Below are 17,539 nucleotides of genomic sequence, written 5' to 3' on the forward strand. Positions count from 1 at the left end.
TTTTAAGTATGCGAAGCTCCGTGCAGCCTGTCCTTCAGGAAGCAGCTGCACACAGCCCCCCTGCTCACACCCCCCTACGTCAGCGCAAGAGAGAGAGAGAGAGAGAGAGAAAGAGAGAAAGTAAGCTGGATAGCTTTTCAGCCATCTGCCAATAGCGTCCCTTGTATGAAATCAACTGGGCAAACCAACTGAGGAAGCATGTACCAGAAATTAAAAGACCCATTGTCCGCAGAAACCCGCGAAGCAGCGAAAAATCCGCGATATATATTTAAATATGCTTACATATAAAATCCGCGATGGAGTGAAGCCGCGAAAGGCGAAGCGCGATATAGCGAGGGATCACTGTATTCACTAAAAATACTGTGAGCTAAATTACTCCCCCACAGAACAGCAAATACAACATTGTAAATGTAGGCTCTCTGTTCCCATCTTACTGACAGATATTTTGCAACTTCAAAGAGATGGTAAACATATAACTCTGGAGCTCATTACAATCACAATGTTCCCCATTAAGATGAAAAATATTTACACAAACTGAAATGTATACAACCACATGTACACACAAATGAGCAATAACAACAATTGCCAAGTGTGACCCTAACCTCTGAAAGAGCTAGCTCAGATAAAAGGAAGACTGTGTGGTGTGGTGCCTAAGCCAGTGGACCTTAAACCACAAGGTTGTGCATTCAATTGCAACCTTTGACTTACTATATGAACCTGAGCGAGTGACTTAACTTTCTTGTGCTCCAGTTATAACAAATATGTACATTCATCCATCCATTGTCCAACCCGCTGAATCCGAACACAGGGTCACGGGGGTCTGCTGGAGCCAATCCCAGCCAACACAGGGCACAAGGCAGGAACCAATCCCGGGCAGGGTGCCAACCCACCGCAGGACACACACAAACACACCCACACACCAAGCATACACTAGGGCCAATTTAGAATCGCCAATCCACCTAACCTGCATGTCTTTGGACTGTGGGAGGAAACCGGAGCGCCCGGAGGAAACCCACGCAGACACGGGGAGAACATGCAAACTCCACGCAGGGAGGACCTGGGAAGCGAACCCAGGTCCCCAGATCTCCCAACTGCGAGGCAGCAGCGCTACCCACTGCGCCACCGTACCGCCCCAAATATGTACAGTGTGTAATAAATAAAAAAAGGTTCAATATAGCGAGATAGAATAGTGCGTAACTCCACAAACAATCTAATACAGTAGATAGCAGAAATCTGCACTCTTGTTGAAATTTTAGCTTGTTTTTGTTGTTGTAGGTAAAACTAAAGCACCTCTTGCTAGACCTTTTGTAAGCTTTAAAAAGATCTCATAATGAGTTTCACTTAAGGGTAAAATTTGTTGCAATTAATCATTTTAGGGAGTAGTTAAAAATAAAGAAGTCAACCCCTTTGTTGCATAAGAGTCCACACTCTTTAAGTAATACTTTGTGGAAGAACCCTTTTCTTCCTTTATTTGATTTCTGCATAAAGTAGTAGTATTGCTACATGCACAGGGTACGGTGAAATTCTTATTTTAATAGCTAAAGAAAATCCAACATGTCACAATGTGAGTGATTCATTTTACCCATACGTAAATGGAACTTTAGATAAACGAAGTACCCAGTTTCTTTAACCATGGTGGTTCACCTTTTAATAGAGCTTTGCGACAGTACCAGGTTCCTAGATAACTTGGGATTGCCCAGTTTTATCCAACTCTTTGCAAAAGAGGCTGAGGTTCTTTAAATGCAGGCAGATGTCCCGTGCACACCGCACAGCTCTTTTTTTGGTAACTCCATTGATCTTCAATTGGATTTGACTTCCTTTCTCTGACTGAGCCATTCAAGGACACTTAGTTTTTTTTAAGCCATTAATTGACTGACCTAACTGTCATTTTGGACAGTTAGAGTAGCAGGTTTGTGTTTTTTGATACAGTATTTGGAGCTATTCACTTTCTTTTCCATCCTGAAAAGAGCTCCTTTCCCTGCTGAAGATAAGCCGTCCCACTACAGGTTGCTGCCACGGAAATGTTTTACAGCAGACACTGGGTTTTTTGGGTGTCAGCAAAGTTGTGTTTGCACAAAGAACATCTTTTGGAAATAAAGTCAAATGGTATATTTAAAGCACTAGGACACATCTGCAAATGCCTTTGGGAGTGAATGTGTTTTCTTGCAAAATTTATAGGGGATCAGATTTTTTTTTTTTGTGACAAAATAGTTTCTATCATGCCACAATTCAGCAACTCAAACTTGTAGGGAGAATAAGCAAAATGAATGATAAACTCCTGTAATCCTTACCCCTGGTAGCCTTCATTATAAGCTTTTCTGCTTGCCCTGCCTTCAGTTTCAAAGGCACATTGTGAGCTTTTCCATATCTTGCTGGTAACTTATCAGCTTAACACTTTAAAGATGGTTTTCACAGTGCTCCTTTATATGCAATATCAGATTATTTTATTTTCCTGTCTTGATCTGTGGCTTTTAACAAGAAGAGCCAATGTAATGTTTGTTAGCACTTTGTGGACCATGGCTATATCTGCACTCTACAATTAAAAAACCTTCTGTGCTTTTGGCTATACAGTAGACCCCCGCAAAGTCACAGTTCAGAGTTCGCTGCCTCAGTCATTTGCGGATTTTTCCTTAGAACCTAACTAATAATTGTTAGCGGAAACCGCAAATATCCTCCGCAATTTTTATGGCTTTTTTCATGGTAATACTGTACTGTAGAGAGAACCGCAGCTTGGGATGGTGAAAGTAGCCAATAGAATTTGAAACTGCAACTCCCAGCAGTCCCTGCAGTGGATCTGATTGGTCTTCTGCTGAGGGTTCTGGGGCTGTTGAGGTCAAAGGGTGTCAGCGCTGCTTTTAAAATGGGGGCCAGTGACCAAAAGCAAAAAAAAAAGTTTTTGTAATTTGTGTTTTAAGTTCCTGTCTGTCTGCCTGCCTTCTGTTGGGTTACCTGTACTTATTCATTTTGTCCTGAATCGTTTCGTGCATCTGGATTCTCTGCCGTCTGCCTGTGTACATGAGGACTATAAGTGGATTCATGGCCATCCTGCACAGAAAGAAGCGCTCCTGAACCCATCTTCACTATTTCAGGAACTACCGGTAGGACTATCTTTACATTCCCATTCAACGTGCGGATCTCTGGGCTATCTATTTTCATAATTACATTTCATCCGTTGCTGTTTTTCATTAACTTTTTCATGATTTACTGTGTGTGTTTCGTTTGTGCTTTGTTGTATTTAATGCGTAATCGCCGTAAGGGAAACGGGTGGTATCATTGTTTTATTTCATTTGTTTTCATTAAATTCTTCATTTGCTGTTTGATTACCGGTTTGCTTTATTTTTGTCTCGGTTTGTGAGTGCGCGCTGGTCGGGTCAAGGCTAGTTGTGTCCCTGGAATCTCCACCATAAAAATAAATAAATCACCATCGACGGTGTGAATCTTAGCAGCACCGGACCACTACAGTGTTATTCATTTCTCCTTGCTGCTGATTGACTGTGATACATCTCCAGCTGAGTGTTCTTGTGTTTTCAGTTTACTTAAAAGCCTGAACAGCACCTGTCCTTTTTGGCCGACTGCTTTGTGTCTCTCTCCTCCCCCAGACAGTCTCTGCTCCTGTTGGGGGTTGTGCACCCCTATGATGTTTGTCTATTGTTTAATCGATAAATGAGCACAGTATGCAGTTAGTTCTTTTCTGAAAGAGACATGTTTGTTTGAAGTGTTTAAATAAAGTTCCTGTCTCTACAATCTCCTGTGTTTCTGTGACCCAAGCGTGAGCCGCACTAAGACTAGCCTGCCAGCGTCAGCGCTTACCTCTGTGTGCTTGCGTGCAGCCAGTTCAAGCGCATTTCTCTCAGTGATTTACATCCATGGGCGGCACGGTGGCGCAGTGGTAGTGCTGCTGCCTTGCAGTTAGGAGACCCAGGTTCACTTCCCGGGTCCTCCCTGCGTGGAGTTTGCATGTTCTCTCAGTGTCTGCGTGGGTTTCCTCCGGGCACTCCGGTTTCCTCCCACAGTCCAAAGACATGCAGGTTAGGTGGATTGACGATTCTAAATTGGCCCTAGTGTGTGCTTGGTGTGCGAGTGTGTTTGTGCGTGTCTTGCGGTGGGTTGGCACCCTGCCCGGGATTGGTTCCTGCCTTGTGCCCTGTGTTCGCTGGGATTGGCTCCAGCAGACCACCGTGACCCTGTGTTCAGATTCAGCGGGTTGGAAAATGGATGGATGGATGGATTTACATCCATGGTGTCAGTTGCACTTTGTACATATTGTTCCAGTAGTTTTTACAGTTCATTAGCAGTGTGTACAATGATCAGTGTTGCAGTATTTGTGATGCACTTTGCATGAAAAAAAAGTGTTCCATTAAAATTTCACTTTTTCTTTGTTAATTGTGATGTTTACTTAAAGTGCAGCAAAAAAAGTATTTGGCATCCAGGGATGCATTAACCCCCAAGTATATGGCAGTTTAAGGCTTAAAGCCCCAAGATGCCATCGAAACGCCCTGTACCGTCTAAGGCTTCTGGCAATGAAAACGCGCTTGCATGAATTACAGTACATATAGCGGTAACATCTGTATTTTACATTCTAGCACTGTGGGAGACATAGCAGTACAGTATACAGGTTTACCTTTACATTCTTTATTTTTAGGTAATGTATTAAGCTGAGTTTGAAATTAAATTAAAGTGTTTTGGGGGCATATTTAGGGTTTAAACTATGAAAATAGTAATTTTTTTAACCACTTCTAAAATTTGCAGTTTTTCACAATTCGTGGGCGCTCTAGGAACGTAACCCCCGCGAATTTTGGGGATGTACTGAATACTGAATAGAAAAAGAAGTCTTCACATGGACAAAATCAGGATCACTTTATAAAATATTAGGTGAAAAAAGTTAAGTTGTTAAATTAAGTTGTTTATTTCTGCTTACTTTTCCTAAAAATTAGCAATTTGTTTTCATTCAAATATTGCAGGTTATAAGATCTAAATAGAGAAAAAAGGTCTACCATAATTTGTCATTAGGCCTTTATGACAAGAACAGCTGAAATCTCACTAAGGGTGTTTAGACTTTTTATATGCACTGTAAATGTAACAGAGTTGTTCAATACCAGAAGGTCACATCAGATTAATCTAATCAGGCAATCCCCATTAAATAGGTCATGTTAAAATAGTTGATAAAGAAGCAGAGAAGCCACACCAAAATAAAAGCAGCATGAAAGAGTCGCCAGATGACATGACAATACTAAGGGCTCAGCAACATAAGGATAGTGTATGAGAACCTAAAGTCCACATCTGAATGTATATTACATTTCTGGTCTTATTTTGGCCAATAAAAAATTTGGTAACAAAAGTCCCAAATAAACCCTCCATTCAGGAAAGGCAGCCTGTGCTCTCCTTTCCAGTGTGAGTGCAGGGGTCTCCAGAAGGCATTAAGCATAGTATATGTACCAGATGTTCTTGGCTTATTGCTGTCCTGGGGCATCAACCCAGAAGACAGACAGTTGTGACCTGGGAAGAAAAACGTAACGTTCCTTCAGGATGCTAGAGGGCAAGTAGCCCAACAATATGGAGAAATATTGAAAGAATAACTTGGGACTCTCCCTCTTTAACATACAGCTAAAGCTGGGGGAAAAAGTTTGTGTCAAATTAAGAGATAGGGTTAAATTATGTCTTGAGTTGACTAGAAAGTAATTTGCATAAAATGCCTAATTACATGTATGAGGCATTCCATTTTCATTTCAAACAGGAGTTTTATGTGTCATAATCTATAAATGTTCTTAGTGGGTATAATGTTCTTCAAAATTGAACACAGTCTGCTGGGCATTTCTCTTGCAAATGACTTAAAAAGGGAAACACATATTATGCCATGTTACCTATTTGATGCACCTTATAAGAACTGCATGTTTGATGTTCAGACAAGATAAAAGTGTGCAGCAAAGTGATGTGCTCATTGAGTTAACCAATAAAAACGGAAGCAAAATTTCTGCGTAATATTACATCCTTTCGGTGGACTACCTGCATGTGAATTAACGAAAACTGTAATGTCACAGAAGAGGTAACAAGAAAATCTCCACAGCCATTAATGATGTGTATCATTACTCAGGTGGTAGCAGAGCTTGATACAGTATGTATGGAGTATTCTGTCCAGGTCAATCAAGCTTGTATCCAGGAGCCTATACAAAAGAAAACTTTATCCTCTTTTTGAAGCATATTTTCAAATAACAAATAGGACCAATCATGTACAAAATTACCAAGATCCTAGAGCAGCATGGTTCAAATCAGTGTTAACTGCTGAAATTTACTAAGTGTCATACTGTAATATTGACATCTAGGCTACTATTTTAAATTCAAACTCTATCAAACATGCTGCATGAAAGGGCATGTTCATCAAAACCAAAGGTATTCTGATGGAGAAAGTACTTCAGTTTGCATATTTACACCTTATCCCATCTTACTCAACACGAAAGGTTTAATTCTCTCATTTTACTTCAGTTGAAATTTCTTTTGGACTGTTTTCAATTTCATTAGTGTGTATTATTTTGCTGCTTAAGATTTTTTTATTCTAGATAAGCTTTTAGATCTATTATTATTATTGGAATATTAGCATGCATGTAATTATTGTCACTGATACTAGAGAAAGAATGAGACAGGGTGGTTCTGTGGTACAAGCTACTGCTGCTTCACAGACTAAGCGTCTTGTGTTTGAATCCCATGTCTGGTTGTTGTCTGCACAGAGTTTACACGTTTTGCACGTCTGCATAGGTTTTTTCTCCTACTCTGGGTTTCCTTCCACTTCCTAAGCACATTCATTGGCTGACCTAAGAGTGTTTCTATTTGTGCACAATGTGAATTTGCCGGTAGTTGTGTTTGTCAGTGGGCTCTGCAAGAGACTAACTTCCTATAAAGCATTAGTTCTTGCCTTGTGTTGCCCAGATAAGCTCCAGCCTCCCACAAGCTTGAATTGAATGAAACATGTTTAAAAATATTAACTAATAAAAATTAGAAAAAAGAAAGAAATTTCAAGGTAATGATGTTAATAATGGAAGTTATTCAAATTCAATGTGAAAGCTGCCCTGTGGTGGGCTGGCGCCCTACCCAGGGTTTGTTTCCTGCCTTGCGCCCTGTCTTGGCTGGGATTGGCTCCAGCAGACCCCCGTGACCGTGTAGTTAGGATATAGCGGGTTGGATAATGGATGTGAAAACTGAAAGATAACACCACTGTTAGAAAAGGTCTCTCAAGCTCCTATAGGCCTGGATTAAAGAAACAAGTAAATTGATAAATACATAAAAACAACAAAATATATCACTTACATTGGGATCCAAATTTTCCTCATCAGCTGCATAGAGGTTCTGCTCAGTCTTCTCATTTGTCTCCTTCTGCTCTGTATTATCTTTGAGACGCGTCTCCTTCTCAGCAGCTTTCTTTTCAGCTTTCAGCCGGCGCTTTAGCTCACTGAATGGAAGGCAAACGCGATAAATTAGAAGATATACTTTCTGGAATAATCCATGATTCCCATATTACCATACCATACCATACCATTTTTATTTGTTAAGCGCTTAAAAACACAGCATTACAACTGACCGAAGCGCTGTACAGTTAAAACAAGCAAGACTAAAAGCAAAAAATTAAAAAAAAAACAAACATTAAGAGAGAATTAAAACAGAGACACTAAAAAAAACAGGTCAGGGGACCCAATAAAACAGAGAAATAGCAAAAAGCAAGTGGGAATAAGACAGGTTAAGAATTAAAAGCCAATGTGAAGAAGTGAGTTTTTAGGTTTGATTTGAATGTGGTGACTGAAGCGGCCTGCCTAACCACTAAAGGTAAGGAGTTCCAGAGCTTGGGTGCACAGACAGAAAAAGCCCTTTCACCACGAGCTTTAAAATGTGCCTTGGGAACGGTTAGGAGCAGCTGATCTGCGGATCTAAGAACACGAGGGGGATTGTGACGATGGAGCAAGACACTCAAGTAGGCAGGGGCTAGACCATTTAGTGCCTTATAGGCTAAGAGGAGTATCTTAAAATCAATTCTGAAACTAACCGGCAGCCAGTGTAGGGTTTTTAAAATCGGTGTAATGTGTTTGCTTCTGCTGCTTCCAGTTAAAAGTCTTGCAGCCGCATTTTGAACCAATTGGAGTCTCGAAAGAGTGGCTTTACTAATACCATATAGGCAGGAATTAGAATATAAAAAAAGTATTTGTTTTCCCTAGGGGATGACAAAAGGTTGGTTTCCTTTTTTTTTTTTTTTAAATAATAATAAAAAAACAAAAAGCTACCAACCTTTTGTCACCTCGCCAGCGATTCCCTTGGATAGAAGGGAAAACGACCATGTCTGGGAAGGCAACCTTCACCCTCTGAACCCCGAACCTGCACATTTGGCAAACCTGCTGCCTGGCAGCTCTAAATAAAGTGAGCATGGCTACTCCAGCTATCGAACAGACCTGGGAAAAGAGACAGAAAAACAACAAGGCACATCCCACTATGAAGTGCTCCGTTAAACCAGATTTTTTTTAAGAAATCTTTTAAAATTTGCAAATATTTGTACATTTCTTTAATATGTAAAATGTCATTTCTTTTTTGTTAATGATCTCAAATATATATTTGATCAAAGGAATACCATGTAAAACACTGATGGGAGAAAAAGGAGGCAGGTAGGTAATGTACAAGGTTTGCAAGATTTCATATACAAGCCTAATGTTGCATTCTTCAATTATAGTGTTTAATGTAAAATTAAAAAGTGACTCCTCTACATTCTGCATATTACTATGTGGTGAAAAAAACCAAGCATAAACTAAAATGAGATGTTTTATTTTCACAAATTTCTGTACGGGTTTCTTGACTTTCAAAGATTATCTATTAGTGATGTGCAACCAAAATCAATTTGCAGCTGGTTACTAATACGTTAAGTGGGCTAATGTCAACAGTGTAGTCATCACAGACTACAGGCTGACGGGTGGAAATGATACATGCTTCAATTTTAATTAAAATTACAACACATAAAATATTTTTCTCATACAGAAGTTAACTGAATGTCTCTGAAAAGCAGAATTAACTGTAAGTAAATAAATCAGATAATTATGCAGTTTTATTATTTGTGAAAATAATTCACAGTAGACATTTAATGTAATGTTTTAGTATGGGAAAACTCTGAAATATTTCACCATTCCATAAAAGTATAAAAAAGTGTATACAATGGTTAAACTTCTCTGTTAGGATAATGCACAAAAGTAAGTAAACTACTGGAACAATTAAAAAACAAAATCTATGTATCATGTATTTTACACTTCATTGTCGAACAGGTCAAAATTGTCCAGTTTAAAAAATCAAGAATACTGCCTTTTTTTGCAATAAACCAGAAAAAAAGATGTCCCAAAGATAAAACATATTCAGAAAAAAAAGGAATTGCCAAAGCCCTCAGCACCATTATTAGTTGAGAGCTTTTCTGTTCCAGTTTGCTGGTCCTCATTTATGCACCAGGGGCATCAATTTTCTGCACTGAAAGGGCCCACAGAAAGAAAGAACGTTTAAATAAGGTGCGTGTTCAACCACTGCGCAGCACAGCTGTGTCAGTGGACTCTCAACTATAAGGTTGCTGGTTCAATTCTCATCCCTCACCCACTGCAAGATCCCAAAAAACTCTCAATTTTACACTTAGTTCCAGTTAGTCTCAAAGTACCAATGTAACTCTAGTCAAGTGAATAATTCTAAGCACATCAATATACCTTCTTAACAGAAATACATATCAAATTAATTCAAAATAAAGAAAGAAAACTGCCCAGCACACAAGTGAGACCTCTTTAACATGATATTACTGTCTTCACCCATCCAAATTCGTTTCTCATTTCTACTTACCCAATTCATGACATTTTATTGTGCAGATTTCATCCACTTTTTTAATGTTATATCTGGTAGATGTCAAATTATCTTCAGTCATGAACTTAAGTTTCTCTTTAATTAGCTGATACTGTCTTACATATCTATGATTTGTAGTTGAAATTCTGTTTTTTTTTATTGGACGAGGAATGTTTTTGTATAAATATCTATAATCAGAACTCATTTGGGAAAGCAGATCCTATCAGCAATACAAGCTGTGCAGGTGCTGGAATGGAGTAAAAATGTGAAATGTCAAGGATTACCTGATGGACAGGTTGGGGGTGACTTTATGTTTGGGTATAAGTAGCACTTACTTTTAAAAAAGTATTTATTTTCGCTAATAAATTAAGTTGTAGAGGTAGTTTCTATATACATTGGGCAAAAGTTACAATTGATTTGCAATCCGACACTGTAATCTCTGTAACACACTCCTTTACTCTAAAGTCTCTCTACTCTCAGCAGTGTTTCACTTTCATTTAATGAAACAAAAGACATAGTTCTACAGAATGGGTTTTGTAATGAAAAATGAGAAATAAACCTTAATTCTGTACCAATAAAAGCTACATACACAGTCAAAATGTTAAAGTTACAGCAGTGAAAATTAAGGAATGTGAATAATATTGGTGGTTTTTTTTTTTACCTTATTCAATAAAAGATGTTCACTTTTTTCTAATGAATTTTGTTTTTTGATCAAATCTTGAAAGAGGTTAAAAGAAAATTTACATAAAATAACATCCCTACAACTGGTGCCAACTCATCAAAACTAGCCCTGTGGAGATCAGAATTCTTCATAACAACAAAAGGAGCCTGGGTGGTCTGACAAGCGAGGAGCAGCACCGCCCCAACCCTATCAAGGAGATAGATATAAACTAAGAGAAAGGACTGCAGTAAAGACCATAACAACAAAAAATATGGAGACAGAGTGAAACATAACCATCAAGATAAAATAAACCAACCCTAACCACCCTTTCCTGTATGAGATAAACAAGAGATATCGACAAGATTTGAATTTCCCCTTGGGATTAATAAAGTATCTATCTATCTATCTATCTAAGATAAATGTGAAAAGAAACTATAATCCCAACAACTGAATAAAAGAGAGCAGCAATGAAGTAAAGTCTTGTCATGGCGCAGCACCAAGTCAGAATCTGAACAAGGGCGCTCACGTTTTTTTAGTTCTCACCCAATTTATTTGGTGCCCCATTTACCTACAAAAGGCACAGTTCAACATGAATTCTAATAGGAAAACCACAAGACGTGTTAGAGGTGATTGTGAAAAGACAAATTCAATTTGTTGCCCATGTGTTGTGAAAAGAAAGATTGGAGGAATTAGTATTGACCAGATGGATTGATGAAAATGGGCAAGGGTTTGGCAACAATGTAATGTTTCTTGGCTGGCTACAACGAGTAACAGGAATGAAGACACTTGACACATTGAGGAATCTTAAATATTGAAATGACAAAGACACCATAGCTGTCGCCCACATCAGGAATCTGGCACAGCACTTTGAATAATTGAGCTTGGAAGCCTTTAAGCCAGAAGTAGTTTGATAACAAAAGAGCAAAGACAGATTTTATTTATTTATTTTTTTAAATGAGAGCTAACAATACTATCATGAAAACTAGAACTGAAGTAGAAAAGCAAGTTCAATAATAGATTCATGCGAACTAATAAAAATGCAATGTACTTTTTATGATAATGCATTATTAATTATATGTCTATAGAAATAAGTATTTACGTTTTGTTTGTGTTTTATATTTGAACATTTTCAAGCCCACTTAATCTAGTTCAGGGTTCCAAAAGGCACAACTGGAACATATATATATTATACACACACACTGCATGTTTTAATTGAAAGTTATTTTGGATAATCAGCTATAATGGAGGATATATTTTTTAAATGCATACCACAAACTCAAATTAACAAGAGGAAGTCCATCCACCCATCTTCTAACCATCTTATTAAGGTCCAGGTCCCAAAGAGCTGGTGCTTTACCCAACAGTAATGGATGCAAGGCAGAAACCATGCCTGGGCAGGGTGTAACTACACACACGAATACGTACACACAGCACATACAAACTCAAAATTCAGACACATAGGATGGATGAACTGCCTGCTCCCAAAGCACGTCATGGTGCACACAGGCATCTTGTGTATTAGAGAGAGCTGGCTGAAACCTTAATGCTGGGTGAATGTTACCTTACTCAAACAGACAGAGACCTAGTGCTTTCTGGGGGAATAAAAGCAAGAAGGGTCATGGTCGTCATTGTGTGTGATGAATGGTGGAAAAGCAGCATATCATAGTTAAAACTAAAATTTGCAATCCAGATGTTGAAATTCTGGTTGTTGGATTTTGACAATGTTATTTGTCTAAGGAGGATTACATCTTGCCTGAAGAAGGGGCCTGAGTTGCCTCGAAAGCTTGCATTTTGTAATCTTTTTAGTTAGCCAATAAAAGGTGTCATTTTGCTTGGCTTTTCTCTTTGTCTAAGGAGATAACTTAGATTATCCTTTTTAATGTTTTTATTACTCCGTCTGCAAATGAGGACCCGGCAGCATAACTTATTCACTCTGTTACCAACACTCTAATAATAAATCACTTTGAACCCCCAAACAACAAGCCATGGATTATTAAGGGGCCGAAAATTCTAATGAATGATAAGATGAGAGTTTTCAACTCTGGTGACAAAGAGGCTCTAAAGAGTGTATAAAGAACACTGAACAGAAATGTGAGTGAAGGAAAGAAGTTTACAGAGCTAAATTACAAAATGATTCAGACTCATTTTCCCATTTGTTGAGATTGTAATGTGTTCAAAAAGTGTCAACTTTGTAAAAACACTTTTTGCCAATGTGATTTTGTGCATACAAACATATTATGTGTGCAATAATATTTAAAAATTTGCAAAATAAAAATCACTATTCAATATAAATCCTTGAAAAGAAAAAAGTTTATTCTATTTAGTATATGTGAAATCAGAATTTTTAACATACTAAAATTTTCATTTATTCGATGTTGGTACATTTTTGCTTCTGACTCCAACTCCTCAGCCCTGGCCCCAAGCAATACTACAAGTACTTGGGATCCACATCAATAACTGGTTAGACTGGCCTCCCAAAATTCATGAACTACATGTAAAAAGAACTGATTCTTTTTCTCCTTAGGAGAAAACACCCCACTGTATGTTGTACAACTCTGAATTTGACTGTAGAATTTTCTACACTGGTGTACTGGCCCAGTAACATCACTTCAACAGAAGCCTACCGAATCAACAAGCAAGTTAAAAGGCAGGCTCAGTTATGGGACACTCTCTAGACCTGTTGAAAATAGTACTGCAGGTGAGAATGAAAACGAAACTGACAGCCATTATGAATAAGGCTGAACATCCTCTCTGTGACACAGGATCATTAAGTAAAGTACATTCAGACAACGAATTATTCGCCAGAACTCTTATCATACCAACGGCAAAACGCCTTTATAAAGCCGGTGACTCATCTTTTTATCTTTGGCCAAGTCAGGAGTTTTCCTTTCTGTTTAGTAACTCTGGTGTGTATTTGTGAAGTTGATGTTTGATGTATCTATGTATTTATCTTATGTAAATAAGCAAATGAAAGTGCCTTCAATATTTACACATCGATGCGGTAGTATCCCATGAATTAAAATGCACGCCTCACCTTAGTCCTATATATATTATATATATAAAATGAAGTGAACTTATTAAAAAAGAACTGCACTGCTACTGGTTAACTATAGTTTAATAACCTCATAACATTATAATGACATTTCTGTAGCGAAAGGGAATAGTATTCTGCCCCACACGAGAAATCAACTTGCACTTCACAAAAACCTGTCTAAAATGCTAACTTGCCCTATATGTTTCGTTCTGAAGAGTACTGGATATTTCGGCATAAGATATGCCAGTCAACGACAACGTAGCTCGATAATACCAATAACATCGAATAGTTTTAGTAAAACCCCACTGAAGTTTCCATGTAAGACTACATTTAAAATGGTGAAAGAGAAGGACAGACCTGCGAGGTTAGCACTGGGTGACATGCAGACCTTATCCCACAATGCTTCGCGTTCACCTGATGTAATACTGGAGGAAACGCGACTCTGAGAAACGGCGAGCAAAATGAAAAGGCAATCTAAAAATAAGCTTCAAGCCATGATGTTGAAGAGACATGCATAAACGCACCATTTAAAATTATGCAAGAAACGTTTGATGAAATCACACTTTTCTTACTTTTTGCTGATTTTGGTGTCTCCGTCCACAACAGCGGTATCAGCCATCGTTACAGACGCGTGAAGTAAAAACGAAAAGGATTATATCCGGCCTCCAGCGCGTCTTTGCGTCACACTTCCGTGGTTTACGGCACGCCTTGTCTTAAGGTTCCTCACTTTCGTTATTTCTCACTGCCCCGGCCAGGAGTATAGGCAGCCAGAGAAGCCTGCAGATTTGGATTGCAAAGTTTGGAAAGAATATTGCGGGCAAATATGACAGTTGAGGCTTAAAATTGTAAATGTTGTCACGTTTCTTGTCTTAAGGTTCCTCACTTTCGTTATTTCTCACTGCCCCGGCCAGGAGTATAGGCAGCCAGAGAAGCCTGCATATTTGGATTGCAAAGTTTGGAAAGAATATTGCGGGCAAATATGACAGTTGAGGCTTAAAATTGTAAATGTTGTCACGTTTCTTTTGTCGCTTTAGTTTAAGGTGACCATCCGACCCCGTTTTCCGGGGACAGTCCCCTTTTTTGGATAACTGTCCCCACACAGAAACATGTCCCCGTTTTGTCCCCGATTTCAGCTGGTTCACTTTCTTGAATGTATCTCATCACCATAATTTGAACTCGGCGCGCATGCGTGGTGTTTTGACGGAGGTTATGCTTTACCGCATCCTGCAACTTTGGCGAGAAATCACGTGATATGCTTTCGCTTTGTAGTCTATGCTTGCCAAAATTTCATTGCAGCAACTCAAAATCGTACTCAGTATTCTGTATGGCCCCCACGTGCTTGTATGCATGCCTGACAACGTCGGGGCATGGTCCTAATGAGATGACAGATGGAATCCTGGGGGATAGCCTCCCAGATCTGGACCAGGGCATCACTGAGCTCCTGGATCGTCTGAGGTGCAACCTGGTGGTGTCAGATGGACCGAAACATAATGTCCCAGAGGTGTTCTATTGGATTTAGGTCAGGCGAGTGTGGAGGCCAGTCAATGGTATCAATTCCTTCATCCTCCAGGAACTTCCTGCATACTCTCTCCACATGAGGCCGGGTATTGTTGTGCACCAGGAGGAACCCAGGACCCACTGCACCAGCATAGGGTCTGACAATGGGTCCAAGGATTTCAGCCCGATTCCTAATAGCAGACAAGGTGCCGTTGTCTAGCCTGTAGAGGTCTGTGCGTCCCTCCACGGATATGCCTCCCCAGACCATCACTGACCCACCACCAAACCGGTAGTGCTGAACGATGTTACAGGCAGCATAACATTCTCCATGGCTTCTCCTGACCCTTTCATATCTGTCACATGTGCTCAGGGTGAACCTGTTCTCATCTGTAAAAAGCACAGGGCGCCAGTGGTGGACCTGCCAATTCTGGTATTCTTTGGCCAAATGCCAATCGAGCTCCACGGTGCTGGGCAGTGAGCACAGGGCCCACTAGAGCAGTGGTCCCCAACCTTTTCGCGACCATGGACCGGTTTCATTCCGTACATAGTTCCGTGGACCGGACGGGGGGGGGGGGGGGGTGTACGGGGGTTGGGATGATATACGTGTAACAAAACACATTAAACAACCTTTTTTGCGCCATGAACAAGTTTAATGTAAACAGAACGGTATAGAAACAACTAAAAACAAAGTGCGTAAAAATACAACTCACCATCCCTCAGAATTAGTGGGAGCCCTGAGCTTGTTTCCCTTTTATGAGCTGGTCCCATCTGGGGGTAATGGGAGACAATGTCACCCGAAGTGTGTTACTTATGTCCAGTCTACTCCGTAATTTGGTTTTGATCGTTGTCACTGCAGAAAATCCTGCTTCACAAAGATAGGTTGTTGGAAACGGAAGCAAGGCATTCAGTGCTTTTTTGGCGATCTCTGGAAATTCTGCCTTGATCTTAATCCAGAACACCGGCAGAGTTGTTGTTTGAAACATACTTTTAAGGCCACCGTCATTTGCAATTTCTAGCAGTTGATCTTCTTCTTGCACGGGCAGGCTCAATTCACCTGGTTTGTTCACAAATGGGTCGTGTATCCATTCTTTCGAAGTTCAGGGGTCTTTTGTGGTTGGAAAGTACCGCTCGAACTCTTTTAAAAGCAGAGACAGGTGGTCATGCACAACCTGTGAGAATTTTGAATCAGGCTCAGTTTCTTCCAAAACCCCTGCTAATGTTTGAAACATGTCAAATATCTTTCTGTTCACTCGGCGTCCCCACAATTCAAGTTTGGCTTTGAATGCAGCTATTTTGTCTGCCAACTTGAAGACAGTTGTCATTTTCCCCTGAAGTGACAGATTGAGTTCATTAAGCAGATTGAATATGTCGCACAAGTAAGCAAGTTTTGCGACCCAGTTCATGTCACTGAAATGTTCTGCCAGTTGTGGCCTTTTTTCTGAAAGAAATCTCCGCAGTGGCTCTCATAACTCAAAAACTCTGGCCAACGATCTCCCTTTAGATAGCCATCTTACTTCTGTGTGTAAGAGAAGGCGTTTGTGCTCTGCATCCATCTCATCACAAAGCTGCTCGAACAGACGCGAGTTTAGGGCATTTGCTTTGATGTAGTTAATGACTTTAATGACATCGTTCAATACGCTGTTAAGTTCAGGTAACATTTTTTGGCAAGCCAACCAGGGCCGGATTTATATGAAAAGAGGCCCTAGGCTATTCCACTTATGAGGCCCTTTCACCTTCCATTTTTAAGTTTGTAAATTACATGAGAGATAATAAAATTTTGCTAACAATTTGAATGTAGGCCCCTCTTGATCTTGAGGCCCTAGGCTGAAGCCTAGTTAGCCTATAGGAAAATCCGGCCCTGAAGCCAACATTTCCCTGTGAATGACACAGTGCGTAGCCTCACATTCAGGTGCAACCTCCTTAACCCGAGCAATTAAACCAGAAATCCGTCCAGTCATGGCAGCAGCTCCGTCCGTGCATATGCTGACACAAAAGGACCAATCCAGTTTTCCTGATATGTAATCATTTAAAGATTTGAATAGTTCTGTGCCAGTGGTGTTGCTTGGCAGTGACAGTGCACATTACATGTCCTCATGCACATCCTCCTGATATATATATCGCACATAAACAAGTAGTATTGCCTTGTTGTCAATATCAGTAGATTCATCAACCTGAATTGCATACCATGGTGACTTATTAATCCTCTCCAACAACTGTGTCTCAATGTCCTTGCTATCTTTTTAACACAGCCTCTCCTAGCAGTTCACGGCAAATGTCCTTAGCGGCGGGCAGGATCAATTCCTCACCTATGGTAAAAGGTTTCTTCAACTTAGCAATGCGGTTAGCCACTAGGTATGAAGCTCTCAGTGCACTCGTATTTGTTGAGGTGGGGGCCATTAGCAATTGCCTCTGTCCATCTTGTTCACGTTTTCTACTTTCAAAAAATTCCAAAGGCTTGTCTTTTAATGCAGGGTGCTTGGTCTCCATGTGCCGAAGCAGTTTTGAAG

The 17,539-nt window shown here is 39.8% G+C and overlaps 1 protein-coding gene across 2 annotated transcripts in view; it reads right to left on the reverse strand.

Moving 5' to 3' along the window:
* Window positions 1-14,251, reverse strand: part of kars1 (lysyl-tRNA synthetase 1) — a 53,970-nt gene extending 39,719 nt beyond the window's left edge. Inside the window, exons 1-3 of one of the 2 annotated variants that reach the window (XM_028809800.2) lie at window positions 14,108-14,220; window positions 8,269-8,429; window positions 7,300-7,441 (exon numbers count right to left, since the gene is read on the reverse strand). In XM_028809800.2, the coding sequence (XP_028665633.1) occupies window positions 7,300-7,441; window positions 8,269-8,405 (279 nt within the window). In that variant the 5' untranslated portion in view covers window positions 8,406-8,429; window positions 14,108-14,220. Of the gene's footprint in view, window positions 1-7,299; window positions 7,442-8,268; window positions 8,430-14,107 lie in introns of both variants that reach the window. The other variant, XM_028809802.2, reaches the window with a different exon arrangement.
* Window positions 14,252-17,539: the final 3,288 nt, after the last annotated feature.

This window comes from Erpetoichthys calabaricus, chromosome 9 (genome assembly GCF_900747795.2).
Source record: "Erpetoichthys calabaricus chromosome 9, fErpCal1.3, whole genome shotgun sequence".
NCBI classification, from domain to species: Eukaryota; Metazoa; Chordata; class Cladistia; order Polypteriformes; family Polypteridae; genus Erpetoichthys; species Erpetoichthys calabaricus.